Source organism: Bubalus bubalis, chromosome 11 (genome assembly GCF_019923935.1).
Source record: "Bubalus bubalis isolate 160015118507 breed Murrah chromosome 11, NDDB_SH_1, whole genome shotgun sequence".
Lineage (NCBI taxonomy): Eukaryota > Metazoa > Chordata > Mammalia > Artiodactyla > Bovidae > Bubalus > Bubalus bubalis.
In genome coordinates this window covers 49,968,624-49,991,298 of record NC_059167.1, presented here as the reverse complement: position 1 = coordinate 49,991,298, position 22,675 = coordinate 49,968,624, and the positions used below count along the sequence as shown (strand labels likewise).

Here is a 22,675-nt window from a genome sequence, read left to right as displayed (position 1 = left end):
CTTATGCATTGTGTAACTAAGCATAGATACTATAAACAGAACTTAAGCAGCAAGATGAGGCCAACCTATAGTACTGAACTCTATCAGGTCCTCAAGGGTCCTGGGCTAAATTAGGATCATGAACACAGAAGTCGCTCAGTAGTGTCTGACTCTTTGCAACCCCATGGATTGTAGCCCACCAGGCTCCTCGGTCCATGGGATTTTCCAGGCATGAATACTGGAGTGGGTTGCCGTTTCCTTCAGTCAGGATCAATCTTAAGAAATTCAGACGGTTTTCTCTTTTACGTGTCTAAAATGATCTTTTCACTCAGATCATTAATCCAGGAATAGGATTATATACTAGCAACTACAGAGATTCTTTCTTGTAACCTGTCTGGCTCACAGGAAAATCTAAGGCAATTCTATCATCCATGACAACCCTAGCCAGCGACCTGAGGCTGAACTGAATACCTTCTAGAGATGATCTGGTATTACTGATCACTTTAGCTAAAGTTAGGGACCCATTTCATAACACCTACCCTAACACCATCCTAGTGATAACTGCCTGCAGAGTGTGTGAAGTAATGAATTAGCTGTCCCTCCAAGGAGTTCCCCTAACTAATCAAGATTAGCCTAATACTGGAGAGAACTCTATAATCATTTGAAAATTATATGATGTTTCAGTAAGCACATGATGGTCTCTTAACAACTCTCCATATGATGCAAGTCACTATATGGAGGCAAGTTAATGCCTGGCTTCCAGACAAGAAGTACAATGCAGGGAGCACTTGGGGTATCCCTGGAAAGAGTTGTTTACAACTGGTGAAGGTCCCCAAGAGAGATCTAAATCAGTCAAGGGGCAAAGGCTGACAGTACATCAAATGTGGTCTTTTAACAGGCTGGTATGCCTTAGAGTTCCCTGTTTAGTTTGAATAACTGAGTGTAGTCCTTAATTTTTGGATACTGCCTAAGAAAAGTGCTGTTTGTTCAAACATTAGCCAGATGACATTCAGCCACTTCACAGAATGACTGAGCAATGGCTACTAGAATGGAGGCCGGGAAGGCACCTGGAGGTGCTGACAGGTGTTTTGTGTGGGATGTACAGGAGTCGGGCCCTCCCCTGCTGTTCCCTACAGAACTTTTAGTAAGGTAAAGAGGAAAGTATTAGTTGCTCAGTTGTATCTGATTCTTTGGGACTCCATGAACTGTAGCCACCAGGCTCCTCTGTCTATGGAAATCTCCAGCAAGAATACTGGAGTAGGTTGCCATTTCCTTCTCCAGGGATCTTAACCCAGAGATCGAACCCAGGTCTCTTGCATTACTGGCAAATTCTTTATCATCTGAGCTACCAGAGAAGCCCTATGATTAAGAGGAATGGCGATCAAATCATGGTCAGAGCCACCTGGAGATGAACAGCAGACTCAGCACGCAGTTAAATTTAAGGTATTTGCAACAGTTTGGGAGAGCTGCACTGGAAGTTTCTGTGGGCAGTTTTGAAAGATAGAGATCACTAATAACCCCACTCCATCCCAGCTTACTTCCCATGGCCTAACATATTCCCCGCCTAGGAGCCAAGAAAAAACTAGTCCTCCCATTTCAGTAGCTATAAATTCAGCTTTTATCTAGTAATTTCCTCCTCAGATCCAGACTCATCATCTGAAACAATCAAATGCAAGAGAAATAAGCATTTATTAAAAATATTAAAATTTCAGAGAATAATTATATGTCCTCTCAATTTGACCCATATAAGCCATCATAGGGGGACTTAATAATCCATTTATTTGACCAAATGGTCATTATCCTTATAATCTAGGGCACTAGAATCTGACAAAAGAATCTAGGTGGCTGAAGGAGAATTAAGTTTGAATCACCTAAGACTCATTTAGATAGGCTGCCACCTCGAGGGAATACCAACCAGGCTGTTCTCAGACTACTTTCAGGTTATTTTTTTTTAAAAACATCCACCATACCCAGGAATTGTCAAGATGGGGCTGAGTAACTCCCTACCCCTTTCATCCTGATCATTATCCAGAAAGCAGAAGAAGCAAAAGAAGATGATCCATTTCTGAGGATACCCCTATCCAGTAACAATACCACTTTCTAGATGTGTGAACCAGGAGGAAGTGAGAGACCATCAAAAATGTTTTGAGTCTTTTTTTTTTAACCATTCCAACAATCAACAATACTGGATAATACCATGGATGATTGGGAATATGGAAGATCCACTGGATACTTTGACTACCGGCCAACTGGAGTGGCTCTGCAGATTAAAGGCAAACCATCATCAAGACACACATGGTTTGATAAGCTGAACATACAATAGAGTAGTTTCAAGGGCCACAAAGGTGTGGTCAGACTTGGCTGATCAGACTGGAGTGACACTACTATAACCTGAAAATGTATCAACAGCACTGAGGCATGACCAATGGCTTCAATAGGGAGTCAAAGGTGTTAACGTCAACCTGTCAGAAGCAGGCAGGGATAGCACTGGACATGGAACAACAGACTGGTTCCACATAGGGAAAGGAGTATGTCAAGGCTGTATATTGTCACCTTGCTTTTTTAACTTATATGCAGAGTACATCATGAGAAACGCTGAGCTGGATGAAGCATAAGCTGGAATCAAGATTGCCGGGAGAGATACCAACAACCTCAGATACGCAGAGGACTCCACCCTATGGCAGAAAGCAAAGAACTACTAAAAGTGAAAGTGAAAGAGGAGAGTGAAAAAGTTGGCTTAAAACTCAACATTCAGAAAACTAAGATTTGGTCCCATCACTTTATGGCAAATAGATGGGGAAACAGTGGCAGACTTGATATTTTTGGGCTCCAAAATCACTGCAGATGGTGATTGCAACCATAAAATTAAAAGATACTTGCTCTTTGGAAGAAAAGTTATGACCAACCTAGACAGCATATTAAAAAGCAGAGACATTGCTTTGCTAACAAAGGTCCGTCTAGTCAAAGCTATGGTTTTTCCAGTGGTCATGTATGGATGTGAGAGTTGGACTATAAAGAAAGCTCAGCACAGAAGAATTGATGCTTTCGAACTGTGGTGTTGGAGAAGACTCTTGAGAAGTCCCTTGGACTGCAAAGAGATCCAACCAGTCCATCCTAAAGGAAATCATACTGACTCTTCATTGGAAGGACTGATGCTGAAGCTGAAACTCCAATACTTTGGCCACCTGATATGAAGAGCTGACTCATTGGAAAAGACCCTGATGCTGGGAAAGACTGAAGGCAGGAGGAGAAGGGGACAACAGAGGATGAGATGGTTGGATGGCATCACCGACTTCATGAGTTTTAGTCAACTCCAGGAGTTGGTAATGGACAAGGAGGCCTGGAGTGCTGCAGTCCAATGGGTCGCAAAGAATCAGACACAACTGAGCGACTGAACTGAATATATAAATTTAGCATATTAAACATCAGGTTATAATCATAATCTATGTGATTTTCATATTTTAATTCTAACCATAATATAAATTCCAAATGTAAGCATTCTATTTTCTCTAAGCAAATTAAAATTCAGAAAACTATTCCTCCTGCTTAAGAGGAAGGAAATACTCTCCTGAAATATTATAGCAGAATGCAAATATTTGGAAATAATTTAGATACCACAGGATCATTTCATATAATCTCCTGCTAAGAAGCAAAGTTGAAACATTTTATAATTTGCATTAATCACATGAAGAAAAATAGGAAAACACTTACTATGTCCACTTTCATAGCTGGCTTTGAAAATACAATCAATTCTCTTAGAAGTCCTTGAAATCATAAAATTCTTTAAAAATCTGATAGAAAGCCTTCATATTCTTTGTAAACATCTGAAATAAAAATTAATTTTTTCCAACACAAGAAATAAGGAAATAGAGTGATGGGGAGAAAAACATTCTTCAGTAAAACACAGTTGGTTTTCTCTTTTCTTTAACATTTAATCATTTCTAAAATTTCAAATGACTACCAAGATGAACAAAAATTTTGTTAAAACATTTTATACAATATCTATATTGATGGTATCAAGCTGAGTCCAGCAGAAAGCCAGCACAAACTCAAAGGCCATCCTCTTTTACTTTAAGAAGGATCTCAGGCATTTTCCAATTCCTAAAATCTTTAAGAACCAGCTCATGGCTCTACCTGTCCAGCTCTCAGATTCAAAGCAATATGACAAAGTAAAAATGAAGACACAAAAACTGCCAGAAATTCTATTGTGGGGAATACAACATCAAGAATATCTGAGGACTTATTACCCAGAAGGACACTTGTTAACTATCCTCTAAAATTAAGGTCTCCAAACATCTAGGACTAGACTAACCATATCAGCCCTCTCTATATACCCCAGTATCCAGATGGTTGTCACTGTTTTTAGATAATCAGTAAATTAGACAATAAGTATTTTCCTTAAGAGAAGGAAAAAGATTTCCTTTATAAAAGAAATCAGCTTTGACCAACTGAGTTAAAAAACTCTTCTACAAATGAAAATGAACTGATTCTACTGTATCTCTCCTTCTTCCTATTCATCTGTCCTGTCAGTGGTAAGGTAGACTTTTTGTTTTTTTTGTTTTTTACAAAGAAGTTTTGTTTTTATGAAGAATTCACTGAAGAATTTTCATTTTAAAAAACTAAGTTGTATATTTTGTATTTAAGCCTCAGAGTTTAGCAAGTAACTGTCTTGCATTACCCTACCTTTGCTTCCCCACAAGCAAATAAAATGAACATTACTAATGTTCTCTACTTGGGTCCAAGTTTTAGATTTTGCACCTTTCCTGGCCTTCACTTACTGTCAAAGAGTTTACAAAAAGTGGGGTGGTGGAGAGTAGGAAGAACAATAATGTAAAATCTATTGCATCTAAAAGGAAATAAAAATCATACATACAAAGAAAAGAGTCATAACTTGCTAATACATTTATGCCAAACATACAAAACCACATCAGGTAAAGAAACCATTACCTCTAAACCTGAGTGCCAATGTACAAAGTCCCTATGATTTATTCCCAACAGGCTACTTATTAATATATCTACCTTCCAATATACATGTATAAGAAGCTCATTTCATCAAAAAATGCTCCAAATACCAAAACCAAAAACTGATTTTACATACGGACACATGGGGTTCATTTTACTTTCAAATTGTATATGGAAAATTCTATGGAAGTGTTTACTTTCAACTTGGGCTAAGTATATGAGCCAGGCAGGATGATAAGGACATCTCCTTTGGGAGCATGAACTTCACAGAGCACAGAATAAATCTGAGTTGAGAAATTCAGCGATGTCCCACATGAGCTTAATCTTTTGCTGTATAGCCCTAACATATTTATCAGTGTTTCTTCTGTTCTCACACTCTGCAAAGCAATCAAGCTTAATTAATATGGGCTCCCCTGGTGGCTCAGTGGTAAAGAATCTGCGTGCCATTGCAGAAAGCGGCAGGCATGTTCGATTCCTGGTCTGGGAAGATCCCCTGGAGGGAATGGCAACCCACTCCAGTATTCTTGCCTGGCAAATCCCATGGACAGAGGAGCCTGGAAGGCTACAGTCCATGGAGTCGCAGAGCTGGACACAAGTTAGCAACTGAACAACAAGTCCTGAAATATTTATCAGTGTTTCTTCTGCTCTCTCTTCTCTCTACAAAGCAATCAACTTAATTAATACACTTATTAACGCCCAACAAGCAAAAAGAGATATACAATCAATGCTTTGTAATAGTGATATCAAGAAAGGTGTTGCATACTAAGAAACCTATCCTTCTCATCTCTGGTTATAAATCTACAGACTTCTCAATACCCAAAGATAGCTGGTGCTCAATTAAAAAAAAAAATCCATCTAATTAACCCATGTAAAAACAGGACCAAATTTTCATAGTAAACAGGATAAAAAAGGCTTTAAGATTTAAATTCCAAAATGAAAATTATTTTTTAAATAATTTATTTCATTTTATTTAACAAGATTCAGGTTATCATAAGCATGTGCTAATTCTGAGGAGAATGAACAAAAATGAGAGGGAGGTCATAATTTAACTGACACTGTACAATAAACAACATCCTTTACTTCCCACTGACTCTCAAAATACTGACTAAACAAAGGTGATTTTTCCACAAAGGTTTCTCTTAAATCTTTGATATCTAAACCACTCCCTAGTGAAACAGCTATTGAGTCATTCTCTTGGCAACTCTCTCACCTACAATTGTTAACTAACTTAATTCTGTCAGAAACTCACCTAAACATGTCTCTGCATATACCTGGAACTGTTCTCCAGTGATCCTTTCATGGACGTCATGAAATATTGCACTTTTTGCAGTATCTACAATTTTTCTCTATGCTCAGTTTGTATAGCACTTTCAACAGAAAGTAACCAATAAAGATTCTGACCCAATGGACATGGCTAGACATTCAAGCTGGGGAATGTGTTTGAATGGAGATAATTTTGTAGATGATTAATATCCTTGGCCACAAAAACTTTCACTTCTTTTTGCAATCTCTATCTGTGGAGATTTAAGATTATGAATACTTATATAACAAGTACTTCAACAAAACTGACAAATGAGGGATTTAAGACAACTTAAAAAAAGTAACCTTTCATTAATCAAGAAGAATAAGTTGATTAGTAAAAATAGTGAATGTGACAACCACATACCATAAATAATATAATAAAATACAATAAAATACATTCAAAATATTTTAAAAAGAGTATTTTTTTGGTTACATCATTTTCTTCAATAATTCAAAAGATACAACTCAAATCTGGCAGTACCTTAGACTTATTTTTATGTTAGTTGGTGATCATCATATATAAAACCACAAAATGTTAGCGCTCGAAAGGACATTGGGGATGATCTAATACTGCCTCCTCATTTTACAAAGTAAACAACCTAAGTCTAGAAAGGTAAAGAGACATGTAGAATATTAACAGTTAACAGTAGAGCAACAGATCATCATTCTTCCTCTTAGTGTATCATTTTTCCTGTTATTACAAAGTGGAGAATACTCAGTGTACTTGAGAAAACTCTCTTGAATAAATCTCTCAATTCACATTTTTACTGACTTTACTGTTTCCTTCAAAAGAGTAGAATATGCTGGTGGGGACAATAACTCACATGTCAAATGGAAGGCATGACCTCAGTTTGCTAAGAATGCCTTCCTGCAAATAACTGTGGAGAAAGGCAGAAAATACTGACCTATACTTACCTTTCTGAATGGATTTTAATGTTGGAAGATCATAATAAAGTAGCTTTGTTTTGACCTATAAGTTTACTGTTTCTTGCAGAAAAATATTTAGTTATGTGCCAAATACTTTTCTTAAAAAAAAAAAAATTCAGATGTGATGCTTAACACAATTATATGATGTAAATTACCTATACTTTGCAGAAAACAATATCTAGACTCAAAAAGAAAAGCTAAACTCTGAAAGAGATTTCATTAACCTCATAATGACACACCACTATGGAGCAATTACCAAAAGTATTTACCTAGAAAAAAATCTAACGAACATGACACTAAATATGCCTCATCCAGATTGTTAATTGCCAAAATCTCATTTTTGTTTCTTGTGGTTTTTTCCTCAAGCATTTTAAACAGCAATCTTAAATCAAGTACTGGCAAAACCATAATTTTTGACATACAGAGTTATTTTTTAATTACAGTAAAAACCCTATCTGATCTCACTGCAAAATGCCAAACATCTAATATATCACTGATTCCCTTGGACTTACTATGGAGACAGAATAATATAATTAAAATGACAAAAAGATTCATTCCAATTTGCAAAGTATTAACTAAGTGCACAGTACATGCACAGTACTCTGCTAAACACTGCAACCAATATAAAGAGGTGGGCATTCCTAGTCATTTTAATCTCTAGTCTAATAAAGGTGACACCAGTATGTCCAATAAAATATCATAGGTCTGATAAGCAGTATAGAAATAAGAGTATCAGTAAGAATCCAAGGAGAAAGGCATTTCACCTGTAAAATAAAAAGCTTATAGAGTGACAGCTTCTTTAACATACTCAAAGGGCTATTATATATAGAAGAGGAAATTGTGTTTTGTTTTGCTGCAAGAGCAGAAATGAGATCTACGGGAGGGAGTTGTACGGAGACTTATCAAAGTCAGCACTTCCCCAAGTTTATTCCATAGAGCATTAATCCCTCAAGCTACCTCTTAGAAAGCATTCCATGTTCCTATAAATTTAGTAAACATATGCAGGATATATACACAGTACATGTAATATTAGAGTTCCTCTGGGAGATAAAAATGTACATGAATACTAAGAAGTCATATACTAAGAAAGTTTATTTAACTTTGCATAATTAAGTGTTCTTCAAATATTTCATCATGAGTTCTGCTGTTGCTGTGGGGCTTCCCTAGTAGCTCAGACGGTACAGAATCTGCCTGCAAGGCAGGAGACCAAGGTCCGATTCCTGGCTCAGGAAGATCCCCTGGCAAAAGGAATGATAACCCATTACAGTATTCTTGCCTGGAGAAACCCATGGACAGAGGATCCGGGCAGGCTTCAGTCCATGGAATCGCAAAGAGTCGGACACAACTGAGCGACTAACACTTTGCTGTTGCTGTACCTATTTCTGTTTCCCAAAATACTGAGAAGTGTCAATAGAATAATGCTTTTCTAAGGATGTCATACTGATCATAAATCTTAGAAAAGAAGGATTTCCCAAAAAACAGTAGAGTGATAGTGATTTTATATTATGCAGCTGGTATCTATCTTCTAGGTACAAAAATAAGCATAAAACATTTTCAATAAACAGAAGAAAAATAGTCCTCTAAAATAACACATGGCATAGCTAATACTTTTAGGATTAAAATGAATTTCTAAATTTTGCTGAAAAGTTAAGAGAACTGAGTATAACTCACAATGTGAAACTTTAAAAAAATGAACAAATGAGTTTGGGAAAAATAAATGTTAAGTCTTATGTTTAGATTTTGGTTGGATTTTTAATTATTAATATTCTGAGGAGAGAATGGAAAAAACTATGTAATTGTTTATATAAAGTCAGAATTTCAGTTTATTATAAATTGAAGTGAGTCAATCCTTAAAGGAATTTCATCACCAATATCATAAGCTATTTTCCTCAAGAAAGATGAATAGCCCATCAAGCCCTTAAGAGAAAAGGCAGATTGATATATTACCACATGAGCAGCCTGAGTCAACAAGCCTTTACCAAATGGAAACTCATAAAAAGTTCTATTGAAATCTAAGTTTGCTTGTAAGACCAACCAAGTAAGGAGAGATGAGGCTGCTGAAAGCACAGAAGAGAAGTATTCAGCTCTTTCTTCTCTCTGCATAGGTACCCAAGGATCATTAGATTCTGTTGATTCTCCTTATTCATGGATTCTATATCTGCAAATTTGCCTACTTACTTATTTGTATTTTGGCTGGTCTTTCCAGTCATTCATGGACATGTGCAAAGAAGCAAAAACTGGGAATACCCAATGTGCACATTCCCAGCTGAGGCCAAACAAGGTCTTCTTGTTTCAGGTCTCATACTATGAACAAGTATCCTTCTTGCAGGCTATTTAAGTGCAATGTTTACTGGATTTTTGTCCTTTTTTATTGGTGATTTCACTGGTGAAAATGGCTCTCAAGCCATCAAGTGCTGTCTAGTGTTTCAAAGCAAAAGAAATTTATGATGTGCTTAATGGAGAAAATATGTGTGTTAGATATGCCTACTTTCAGGCATGAGATAGTGTCATTGAGCAAGAGTTCAATGTTAATGAATCAACAGAATATACTAAATAAGGAGTCTTTAAGCACAAGCACGGCGAAGGCAATGGCACCCCACTCCAGTACTCTTGCCTGGAAATCCCATGGATGGAGGAGCCCGGTGGGCTGCAATCCATGGGGTTGCTAAAAGTCGGACATGTCTGACTTTCACTTTCACTTTTCACTTTCATGCACTGGAGAAGGAAATGGCAACCCACTCCAGTGTTCTTGCCTGGAGAATCCCAGGGACGGGGGAGCCTGGTGGCCTGCCGTCTACGGGGTCACACGGAGTCGGACATGACTGAAGTGACTTAGCAGCAGCAGTAGCAGTAAGCACAAGCACACATAAAACAAAGTTACACATGATCAGTTAATAAATGTGACAAGAGGTTTGCAGGAACCTAATCCTGTACTTCTTCTAGGAACAATGGGTTCCGTATTTGTTAATTTAGTATCCAGGATGACTTCATAGAACATAACTACCTTGAATGAGAATGATCATAGTCATCCATTACCCTATAACACACTACCTTCAGGTTACATCAACCCATAAAGTTGGGGTTTGCTGAAAAGTTTTCAGAAATGAATGAATGTTGGTTAAAGTTCTCATATAAGAGCCCTCATGCAATAATCATGTTCCTCTTGTAGAAGAATGGATATTTCTAAGTTTGCTGTTAACTAAGTAGTGGTATACTCTGGGAAAAGTACATTGCTTTTAAATGGTGAATTCTCAGCTTACCAATCCAATTCATTGTCTTCAAAATTGATCCTCTTTTCTCAGATGCAGAGTTCATGCACTCTTGATTTCCCAGATGTGAACATGATAAAAGATTAATGTGAATCAATCACTATCCACAGAGTGCTAAGTATTATGTATAAGTAGTACAGCATGAGATCCATAGACCATGCTTGCTGTACTTTATCTGTTCAAACTTGAAGCTTTTATAGAGACTTACTGAATGGAAATCGTGTTTCCCTTTAGACTGACAGTTTGTCAGTCAAAAGAAAAGCTTTTAGGAACTTATCTCAAATCAGTTAGTTTTCTTTTCAGATGGGGATATATCTCTGTAGGACTTCAGAAATGACATGCTTGACTGGCAACTGTCTTTTGCTAGTCAAGATGACAGAGTCAATTAACTGAAGCCAATCAATACTGGTAGGTGTCTTCATGTAAAGTAATACTGGGTTTATAAACACAAAATATATAGATGTTAGGTGGATTACTGGAGAAGGAAATGGCAGCCCACTCTAGTACTCTTGCCTGAAGAATTCCATGGACAGAGGAGCCTGGCGAGCTATGGTCCACAGGGTTGCAAAGAGCTGGACACAACTGAGCAGCTAACACTTTCACTTTTCAGGTGGACTATATTTTTGTTTTAAAAGACTTGATAAGTAATCTAAAACTTAATTGTGATCGAATACGGCTTTAAGGGTGATCACCTAGAGAGGAAAAAGAAAATGTTATTTCTTTGAAGACATATTTGGTTACTCCTCTATGTGCTCAGTTTTCTGGAGAGTGAAAAGTGGAAGAAGTACTGGCTTCTGCCATACGTCATGAGGAACATCAACCCACCCATCTCCTGAACAGAACCATGACCACCATGTCTTTGCCTACAGAGTTAGCTCTCAGTTTTTCTCTTCTGGAGAAAGACTGTCACCTTGAAAGGTGACACCTCAAGAATGTCACCTTGAACTCCAGGACTGACTTCTCAATGCAGACAAAGAAAATACTGTATACAAGAAATGGAGAAAGAGACCTTACTTTTCAAACTCAAAATAACCACATTTGAAATTCAAGATTCACTAATCCCTCTCTTTTATACTCTCCTTCAGTCCAGACGGTAACACTAGAGATGTTATAAAACTTTCTATACCTGTACCCACTCTTGTGACTCTCAAGGGACAATAGCATTTCTTCCCTTCTATAATTCCCCTTGAAACCTTATAAGACAGACAACTCTCAGGACAAACTATGTGAACAGCTCAAATTAAGAACCAGTCATTCAATAGTATGCACCTCCTAATGTTATATATAACATCAATTACAAAGTTTTACTGTCAAAAGATGTTTCATGAATGTTTCAGGAAAGATGGGAGATAGTGGAACAGATTAAATGACACATCAAGGAAAATCAGACAAGTCCAGAATGTGAGCCATTAACTAGAATGCCATTCCACTAGAAAGGTGTTTTCTTTAAAAGGTCAATTGCAAGGAAAACTGTTTTAAATCTTTTGGGACAATTTAAGAAATGTAAATAGGAGCAGTATTAGAGTAACTGCTATTAATTTTCTTTGTCATGAAGATTATGATGCAACTATACAGGAGCAAGACCTTTTTCATGAAATGCTTACTAAAGAATCGTAGGCTGATGTTTAAAACTGACATGAAACCTATAAAAACCAATAAAACTTGTGGGATTTCTGGACACTGAAATATTAATTACTGCATTAGAAGAACTTCAGGAAAAAAAGTAAAACTTAAGGCTAGAAAAAATATGGCTACAGTCACATATTAAATGTATATCTGCAAAATAAAGCACTAAGGTAGAAATGCAGTGGTAAAAGACAAAAAAGAAGAAACAGAAGTCAAGCCCTGGTCATTGGCAAATGTTACAGTAGGGATAATAATCAGGATTAATGTGCAGAATTAGAAATCATTAATAAAAAGATATAGATAATAAAAACAAAAGACTCTGAAAAGTGGCACTGGAAAAACATCAGGTTAAGCAGTCTTTGTCTTTTCAAAGAAACAGCTTTTGGTTTTCTTGATTTTTCTCTATTGACTTCCTATTTTCAAATTCATAGATTTATTTCTATCATTTTTACTATTTCTTTTCTTGTATTTACTTTGAATTTAATCTGCTTTTCTTTTTCTAGTTTCCTGAAGTAGAAGCTTCTACTACTGATTGTAGATACTTCTAATATATGCATTCAATGCTATAAATTTCTATATGAGCACTATTTTCACTGAATCCCACAAATTTTTATAAATTGTTTTCTCTTTCATTAAGCTCAAAATAATTTAAAATTTCTCTTGAGATTTCTTCTTTGATTCATATATTATTTAGACATGTATTATTATTCTTTACTAAAAAAATTAAGACCCAAGAAGTAAGGTAGCTTATAAAGGTCAAAATGAACATTGGTCATAGATTTTATATACATATGTTTTTTCTTTCAAATTTTACTACACAGGTGAATAAACATTCTAAATTAAAAACAAAAATTAGTAAGTTTAGTAAAATATTATGAAATGAAACACTGTTAAATATGTCTTTTAAAATAATAACTTGTAACTGACTTTACTATGTAGAAAACAGTATCCTTAAAACCAGCACTTTATCTTCAGTGAGAAACAAATTCCTGAATTTTCGTGCAATTCTGGTCCATATCACCATGTTCCCTGCCCATTTTCCCTAACTTCTATTTTTAACTCTTTAAAAAATTATATCACCTAAATTATTATACAGTAAAATGAAATTTTATTTGATATTGATCTGTATGAGTTATATTGAAACACAAAGACCTCAAATAACCAAAACAATCTGGAGACAGAAAAACGGAGCTGGAGAAATCAGACTTCCTGACTTCAGACTATGCTACAAAGCTACAGTCATCAAAGCATTACATACAGTACAGGCACAAAAACAGATATATAAATCAATGTCACAGGATAGAAAGCCAGAAATAAACCCACACACATATGGTCAATTACTCTATAACAAAGGTGGCAAGAATATACATGGATAAGACAATCTCTTCAATAAGTGGTGCTGGGAACACTGGAGAGCTACACACAAAAGAATGAAATTAGGGCATTTTTTAACACCATACACAGAAACAAACTCAAAATGGATTAAAGACTTAAAGGTAAGACTGGATATTATAAAACACCAAGAGGAAAACACAGGTAGGACACTCTCTCACATAAACTGGAACAATAATTTTTTGCATCCATCTTCTAGAGTAATGGAAATAAAAATACAAATGAGACCTAATTAAACTTAAAATCTTTTGTACATCAAAGGAAACCATAAACAAGACAAAAGGGCAACCTACAGAACGTGAGAAAATATTTGCAAACAATGCAACCAAGAAGGGATTAATCTCCAAAATATATAAACAACTCATATAGCTCAATATAAAATAAAACAAACAACCCAATTAAAAAATGGGCAGAAGATCTGAATAGATATTTCTCCAAAGAAGACATAGAGATGGCCAAAAAGCACATGAAAAGATGTTCAATGTTGCTAATTATTAGTGATTTAGTTACACTTACACACACACACACTCTCTCTCTCTCTCTCTCTCTCTCTCTCTCTCTCTCTGCTGAACACCTGAAATGAACACACTGTAAATCAGCCATACTTCAATTAAAAAACTGTTTTGATAAAATCTACTTTTTAAAAATTTAAATACAATAAATCACTTTTTCTTTTGCTTTACACCACTTCATTTTACAAAAGACCTACATTATTAGTACGTGTTTTCACTAACCAAAAGAAAAAACAAACCCAACTCTGAAGAGTATTTTAGCTTTTATTTAAAAAAAGGTAATTGCCTTTTATTTAGACCATTTCTCCTTACAAAGGGTTTCACAACACAGTCTACTTTTGCATAAGAAGGAAATCTGTAATGTCATTTCTTCTGTAAGTATTGGCCAAAACTCACCAGAAAAACCATCTGGGTCTAGACATTCCTTTTTTGAAAAGTTTTAAACTATGAATTAAATTTCTTTAACAGTTTTAAGACTTGTTACAATAATCTTTTTCTTCTTGGGTGAGTTTATGTACTCTGCTAAGGAATTAATCTATTTCAAAGAATTGGTCCACTTCACCTAATTTGACAAATTTATGTCCACATAGTTGTTCTTAGTATTTCTACTATCCCTTGGATTCTTGTGGGGTCTGTAGCGATATTCCTTCATTTGACACTGGCTCTATATGTCTTCTCTCTTTGTCAATTTTGCTAGAAACTACCAATTTTGTTATCAATTTTTGGTTTTATTGACTTTTGTTGTCTTCCTGCTTTGAATTTCATTCATTTCTCCTCTTATTTGGGATTTATTTTATTCTCTTCTGTCTAGTTTTTGAGACAGAAACATACAGATTTATGCGCTTTTTCTTTCCTAATGAAAGCACTAAATACAGTAAGTTTTCTTGTAAACACTGATTGTACAGCATATATTTTGACATGATATATATTTTCAGTTTCGTTCAGTTCAAAGTATTTTTTAATTTCCTCTGAGGCTTCTTCTTTTAGCCAATAGATCATTCAGAAATCTGCTATTTAATTATCTTGGAGCTTGGAGATTTTCCTTTTATCTCTGTTTTTAATTTTCAGTTCATTTCCACCATAGTCTGAGAACATACTTTGCGTTCAACTCTTTTAAATTTAAGATTTTTATTATGACCAAGGTACATTTTATCTTGATAATATCCACGTGTACTTGAAAAGAATGTACACTCTGCTATTGTTGGGGTATTCTTGTAACATCAATCAGATCTAGTTGGAGGACAGTGTTGTTTAGTCACTCTGTACCCTTATGATATCTGTCTGCTACTTTGATCTGTTCCTAAGAAAGTCATGTTGAAGTCTTCAACTGTAATTGTTAAGCTCTCTTATTTCTCCTTTAAGTTCTGTCAGATTTTGTTTCATGTATTTGTAAGTTCTGTTGTTGGGTATGCACACATTTAAGATTGGTAAGTTAATCCTTTTGTCAATGTATATCATCCCATTCTTTATCCTAGATTGTTTCAAAGTTTATTTTGATTGCTTAATATAACCACTAGTTTTCTTTGGATTGATGTTTGCAAGATATATCTTTTCCTATCATTTCACTTTTAACCTACCTATATTATTTTATTCGAAGTTTCTAAAGCAAATAATGGGGTCATTTTTTTTAATGGACTCTAATGATCTCTTTTAATTGACATGTTTAAAGCATTTAAAATTTTAAAGTAATTACTGACAGGTGAAAATTTACATCTACCATTTCATTGTTTCCTGCTAGTTCCCTTTTGTATTTAGCACTTTATCCACTGTGATTCTAAATCATATTTTGTAAACAGTGATTGCAGAGACAACAATATACATATTAATATTGAACCTTTCAGCATCTACTTAGAATCAGTATTTTACCACTTAATAGATGTATTACATTATATTCATTGAAAAACACATCAATGTTGTCATTCTTGTTAACTATCAAATATATTTTAAAGAACTCAAACTATGATATTTACACAGATATTTACCATTCCTGTTGATCTTTTATTTCTGATGTCCAAGTTTCCTTCTGGTATCATTTTCCCTTCTGTCTTAAGGACACTCTTTAGCAAATTTTAGATCTGGTCTTCTGGCAATGAATACTCTCAGTTTTCCTTCATCAGAATATGTCCTTATGTCACTCTCATCCTTAAAAAATATTTTTGCTGGTTATGGACAGTTCTTTTCTTTAAGCACTTTAAGAAATTTTGCCTCTGTCTTCTTACCTCCATGGTTTCTGATGAGAATTCCTTAATCACTGTTCTCGCACAGGTAATACGTCATTTTTCTCTGGTTGCTTTCAAGATTTTTTCCCCTGTTTTTTCTCCCCCCCCCCCCAAGGCTCTGTTGAATTTTTAAAATTTCTTCCCCCCTGCTATTTAGTCATCCAGTGGGTTTTTCCCACTTACTGCAGTTTTCATTTCTAACAATGCCTTATCCTTTTTATATATTCTCTTTCTCTGCAAAGACTTTCGGCTTTTCCATTTATCTGAACAGCATCCACAATAGCTCACTGGAACATTCATAAAATAGTTTCAATAAAGTCTCTGTCATATAATTTGAACATCTCTATCATGATGGTATATGTTGATCACCTCTTCACATGTCAACTGAAGTTTTCCTGGTTCTTCATATGTTAGATAATTTTGGATTGTAAATTGGACATTTTAAATACATAATTGTGGTTCTTGTTTAAATTCAGTGGTTAATGTTAATATTTTTGTTTTAATAGATAATTAGGTTCAGAATGCAAGTTTTAGCATGGCTTCTATGGGTATGGTTCTATTATCAGTTCAATTTTCAAAGCCTTTGCTGTGCTATTTGAATTTGTGCCACTCTGTATTATCCAATAATCAGTCTAGGATTTGGGCAGTAGTCTGTTACTTCCATATATATACAGCTGGGGCACAAGCCCATTAATACATAAAAAATTTAATGGAATTGTTTTCCCAAATTTCTCCCTCTACATAATCTCAGTACTTTCAAATTCCACTAGGCATCCCTTTCCATTTCTTCAGTCAGAACCTGGGGCTTCAGGTAATCTGCTTGCCCACAGAGTTCTGTTACTATACTTGCTTTGGGGACCAATCAGCAGAAGGACAGAAAAAGCAGGGTGGTGGGGCGGGGGGCACCACCACCACTAACAAACTGTAGGTTTGTTAGCTGGTTTGTTAGTTCAAGAGGAAGATTCTCAGCCCTCAATGTCACGGCTGCAGGCTACTGCCATCACTGCAGGGTTACTTAGGACTTCAAAATGAGAACAGAGAAAAACGGGGAAAGAAAGACGGAATTTCCACATTTACACTAAGCATTATCTTTCCCACACTGTGAGCCAGAACTAGGGGGCTCTTTTTTGTAGCTCTCTGTCCATACCTAAGTGCTCGCTTGTAGCCTAAAGATTATGTTCAATTCAGCTTCAGGAATACCAGAGGGAAAAACAAAGGTAAACTAAGCGCCAGTTTGACATTTTACATTCTAGTCTTCTTTCCCAATCTAACATGTTATTATTTATTCTTCAGAGTCCTCAAAATAGCTGCTTCATCCATTCTTTCTGGGTTTTATAAATGCATTCAGAAGGAGAAATAAGGTGTGCATGCTTAATATATCAAATATGAAAATGAAACTAACCTCTAACTTCTATTTTCAATACTCAATTCTAACACATGGACTCTCTAAATATCCTTATCAGAAGATATCAGTAATCTAGAATTTAAAAAAACAGTCCTGTAAGTTCTCCTTCCATTTAAAAAAAAATCTCTAATTCACACAGTAAGTAATGAAATGATAGTCATAACACTACTAAAAAGTTTTTATGATTATAGACTATCTCTGCAAGCTTCAAAACTTTATAGAGCACTATCAGAAAAGAAGGACTCCATTTAAGACAAATTATTGAAAGGAAATCCTACATTCATGGATCAAAAGAATTAATATTGATAAAATGTCCTTACAACTCAAAGCCATCTACAGATTCAATGCAATTCCTATCAAGATTCCAATGGTATTTTTATGGAAATAGCAAAAAACAATCCTTAAACTTATGCAAAGCACATATCTGATTAGGCATTAATATCAAAATATATAAAGAACTCATATACTTTAAATAAATCCAATTAAAACTGGGCAAGGACCTGAACAGACAGTTTTTCAAAGATGATATCAAAACAGCCAACAGGTACATGAAAAGTGCTCAACATCACTAATCAGTCAGTTCAGTTCAGTCACTCAGTCATACCTGACTCTGCAACCCCATGAACTGCAGCACACTACACTTCCCTGTCCATCACCAACTCCCGGAGCTTGCTCAAACTCATGTCCATTGAGTCAGTGGTGCCATCTAACCATCTCATCCTCTGTAGTCCCCTTCTCCTCCTGTCTTCAATCTTTCCCTGCATCAGGGTCTTTTCAAACGAGTCAGGCTTCACATCAGGTAGCCAAAGTACTGGCGCTTTAGCATCAGTCCTTCCAATGAATATTCAGGATGGATTTCCTTTAGGAAAGACTGATTGGATCTCCTCACAGTCCAAGGGACTCTCAAGAGTCTTCTCCAACACCACAGTTCAAAAGCATCAATTCTTCGGCACTCAGCTTTCTTCACAGTACAACTCTCACATCCATACATGACCACTGGAAAAACCATAGCCTTGACTAGACAGACCTTTGTTGGCAAAGTAATGTTTCTGCTTTTGAATATGCTATCTAGGTTAGTCATAACTTTCCTTCCAAGGAGTAAGCATCTTTTAATTTCATGGCTGCAATCACCATCTACAGTGATTTTGGAGCCCAACTAGAGCCTTAATAAAGGCTTATTAAGGCTTATAAAACAGCAACTATATGAGTTGCCCTCCTCTTCCTCTTCTCTTGATGACAAGCAAGCACTGAACAAGAAACTTAAAACATCTATTCAGAAAACAAAAACCACACTCTGCAGCCTCTGTTAGAATAATTCAAAAGCAAAGACTTAATTTCAATATTGAATTATAAGCTGACATCAAAAGTCAAGTATCCTCAAAAACTTATCTTACATACATAGACTAATATTACAAATCCTGATCCTTTTGTTATCAAGGAGAACCAAATACCATCAAAAATTCCAAAGATAAGTTACTCATTTAAGTGAAAACAGATTTTTTAAGACTTCTTGTTTCATCCAAAATAAATCTATCCTGCTAAATTTTACATATAAACAAGTTCTGTCAGAATTGTATTTAATTGGTTTGTTAGATTAACAACTTCTCTCACATAACAACATCTCTATACTAAACAGAAAATTTTGTCATTTACTCTAGGCTTACTTTTTTGAAAAAACTGCAGACGTGTATTCAGTAGCTCAAGTAAAAAGGACCCTTCATGTACAAGGATATACAAAGGTAATTCAATTCTATAGTCAACAACCTTGTTTAAAACTTTTAAAACTAGCTTATTCTAAGATATGGAGAAATTTAATAGATTATAAAACTGTTGGTCGTCTTCTATTTCTGGTGTCTGCCATAATAAAAACTAAGGGTTTAAGCCGAGCTGCTTCTCTTACTTAAAAAAATTTTCCACAGTCAGCAACTTACAACAGGACATACTGTAATACCAAAATGGAAACTACTTAATCAACATTTCCTCATGGAAACACAGATCATACATAACAGTCTATAAGGGTAAAGTTTTATTTTTAAAAGTAGTACTTAAATTTTATTTAGCAACGCAAGTTCAATTTTTTTTCTGTGGTTCTGTCAACACACCCAGTTACTTTTAGTCAACATTGAAAATACACACATCAAAAAACTGAAATGTAAGCAGTAAAATAAAACATATAAGGCAATTTTTTATAATGTTGAATAAAACCGTACTTCCACCTTTTTAGAATACAGGTCACTGTTTCTCAAGTCCATGGAATAAACATTACTCTGTCCTCTTGCTATGTGTCTATAAAACTGTTTCTACAAAGAATTTAAGCCATGTGGAAAATCCAACAGTATGTGAATCATCCAATCCACAAATCTTTCACATTTCCAGTTTCAAATTACCGTCATCTACAGCATCACAAAAAGCTGACAAAAGATTGAAAACTGTAGGGCATAATTTCAAAATGTTCCTCTTCCCTTTCTGCCCACTCTCCAAACCACGCAGTTTAACAAACAACAAAAACCTCATAACTAAAATTCTCTCAACCTTGTGTGTAGTTAGTTTTACCACATAGTAATTTCTAAATTCTATCATTTAAAAAACACTACAAGAAATAACTTCTTTGGTCACTGAGCTCCTTATTTAAATAGGAAAACTAATTAATCAGAATTAAACAGGTTATAGTACAATTCATAAGGCTTTGTATTCCAAAAGGAATAAAATTTTAAAAAAAGTAGATTTCAGTTAATTAGACATCATGGGATAAATAAAGATACACTATAGGGTCAACCTTCCTTCACTAAGTGCTATCTATTTTGTAACCCTAAATTACATGGCTTAAATTTTTTTAGCACATTTTTTCTGAAAATAAGAACTATAGTTACAAGCATATGTATTTAGCTTTGGGCTATGAGAAAAGAGAGAATTTGATAATGCAAATTTGCTACCATCCACATATCTAGATAAACAAACCAGGTAGGCCAAAATAAATCACAATATACATATGAAGACTGGGGAGACCCAAGGGAAGTAATATTAATTTGGTTTCTGACTCACACTTTTAAATAATCCCTTGCAATACTTCTCATTCAATTGCCTCATTCTTTCTGCTTCCTCTTCACAACTAAGCTCATTTCCTAAGAGCTTTCATTTTGCAGAAATCAGCATTTATTGACCTCGCAAAACATACAATTGCTGTTGTCAGCAAAGAACACAGGGACTGGAGAAAAAACACCATAGAAGTACTGGAAGGATATGCAAGTTTATCTTCTCATACAGTAATGTTTAAAAAGGTTCAGGGTCTTAAATTTAAGAAATACTAAAGATTTTGATATTTAAAAAGAAATACAGCATTCTAACCTAACAGTTCATTTCATCTGACTGATTCAGGGTCTAAAATCATTTGTTTTACAACTGAGTAGAAAAGTAATTTCTATCACATTTACTGATAAGCAATATTATAGTTTGAGTATTTCTCAGTGTCTTAGAACAATCTTACAAAGGTCTTTACCAACAAAAGTGCAAGTCTCTTGAGGTCATCTGACATCTCATGCAACTTTTCATAATGGGATGGTGTTAATACCCAATGCCCTGGTCTATTTCCAATTTGGATCATTAGTTTCTGCTTACCTAAATTATTACTACCACTAAAACTGGCTCAGCCATTCTTCACTTCCTGTGTTCAACTTTGGTCCACACAGTAATTATTAAACAAGCAAAGTGAAACTGCTTCTTTGGGTAACTATACATAGCACCAAAAACATTTCATACTCCTTTAGGATTAGTAAAAGAGTAGTTTAAGACATGGTCTGTTTTGATTGTTGGTGGTTTTTTTTTTTTACTATTATTTTGTATGGCACACACAATGTTCTAGTTGTAATTTTACACAGAATTTTCAGGTAAATCTCTTGCAAGAGAATTTGTTAGTGATAATCTTAAGTGCTAACAAAGCTGTGAAACTGCAATTAAGGTTTTATTTCACACCAAGTTACTAATCAAACCTGAGTCAACAAAAGGAAGAAAGAGCTACACAGACCCATGTAGCCACTCCCTGTCTCCCCATCCCCACTCCCTGTCCCCCACCCCTACCTGTCCTTACCATCCATGAACACACTTCTCTACCCCTTTCTCCCCGCCCCCACCTTCCCTCTCTCCCACCCCTGACACACACACAAACACAACAGGCACATGCTTCCCTAAATTTTTATATAGGTACACATATGTATACTGAATCTATTTTTTATATATACACATCATCTCAGACATATATACAGTTCATAAAACTGAAAACATAAAGATCTTCCTCTCTGCATAGGAAAATGTTCTACAGATCTGTGGGAATATTAAAACAAAGAGGAAGAGCTCCATAATCTTTTATTGAAAAATTCTAAAAATCAGATCATCCTGAAACCCATACTTTTATATAACTTATTTGGTGGTAAAATCTGACCTTAACTAACAAGGATAGTCCTTTTTTGTCCCACTCAATGGGCATGTTAGGACATTTCAATTGAAAAATACAGCTGTATATGATTACAAGGGTCATCCATAGATCTCCCCAGGGAATATTACAAAATATACAGTCAGTTCAGTCGCTCAGTCGTGTCCGACTCTTTGCGACCCCATGAATCACAGCATGCCAGGCCTCCATGTCCATCACCAACTCCCGGAGTTCACTCAGACTCACGTTCATCGAGTCAGTGATGCCATCCAGCTATCTCACCCTCTGTCATCCCCTTCTCCATCTGCCCTCAATCTTTCCCAGCATCAGGGTCTTCTCCAAGGAGATGGCTCTTCAGGTCAGGTGGCCAAAGTGTTGGAGTTTCGGCCTCAGCATCAGTCCTTCAAATGAACACCCAGGACTGATCTTCTTTAGAATGGACTGGTTGGATCTCCTCGCAGTCCAAGGGACTCTCAAGAGTCTTCTCCAAAAACACACTTCAAAAGCATCAATTCTTCACCGATCAGCTTTCTTCACAATCCAACTCTCACATCCATATATGACCACTGGAAAAACCACAGCCTTGATTGGACAGACCTTTGTTGGCAAAGTAATGTCTCTGCTTTTTAATATGCTATCTAGGTTGGTCACAACTT

The 22,675-nt window shown here is 35.5% G+C and overlaps 1 protein-coding gene across 7 annotated transcripts in view; it reads right to left on the bottom strand.

The window, feature by feature from the left end:
* Nucleotides 1-22,675, bottom strand: part of TCF12 (transcription factor 12) — a 392,641-nt gene that overhangs the window by 295,112 nt on the left and 74,854 nt on the right. Inside the window, exon 1 of one of the 7 annotated variants that reach the window (XM_025295668.3) lies at nucleotides 3,691-3,769. The exons of the other annotated variants lie outside the window; for them this stretch is intronic. Coding sequence (XP_025151453.1) covers nucleotides 3,691-3,754 — 64 coding nt within the window. The 5' untranslated portion in view covers nucleotides 3,755-3,769. Of the gene's footprint in view, nucleotides 1-3,690; nucleotides 3,770-22,675 lie in introns of those variants that run through there. 7 annotated transcript variants of the gene reach the window in all.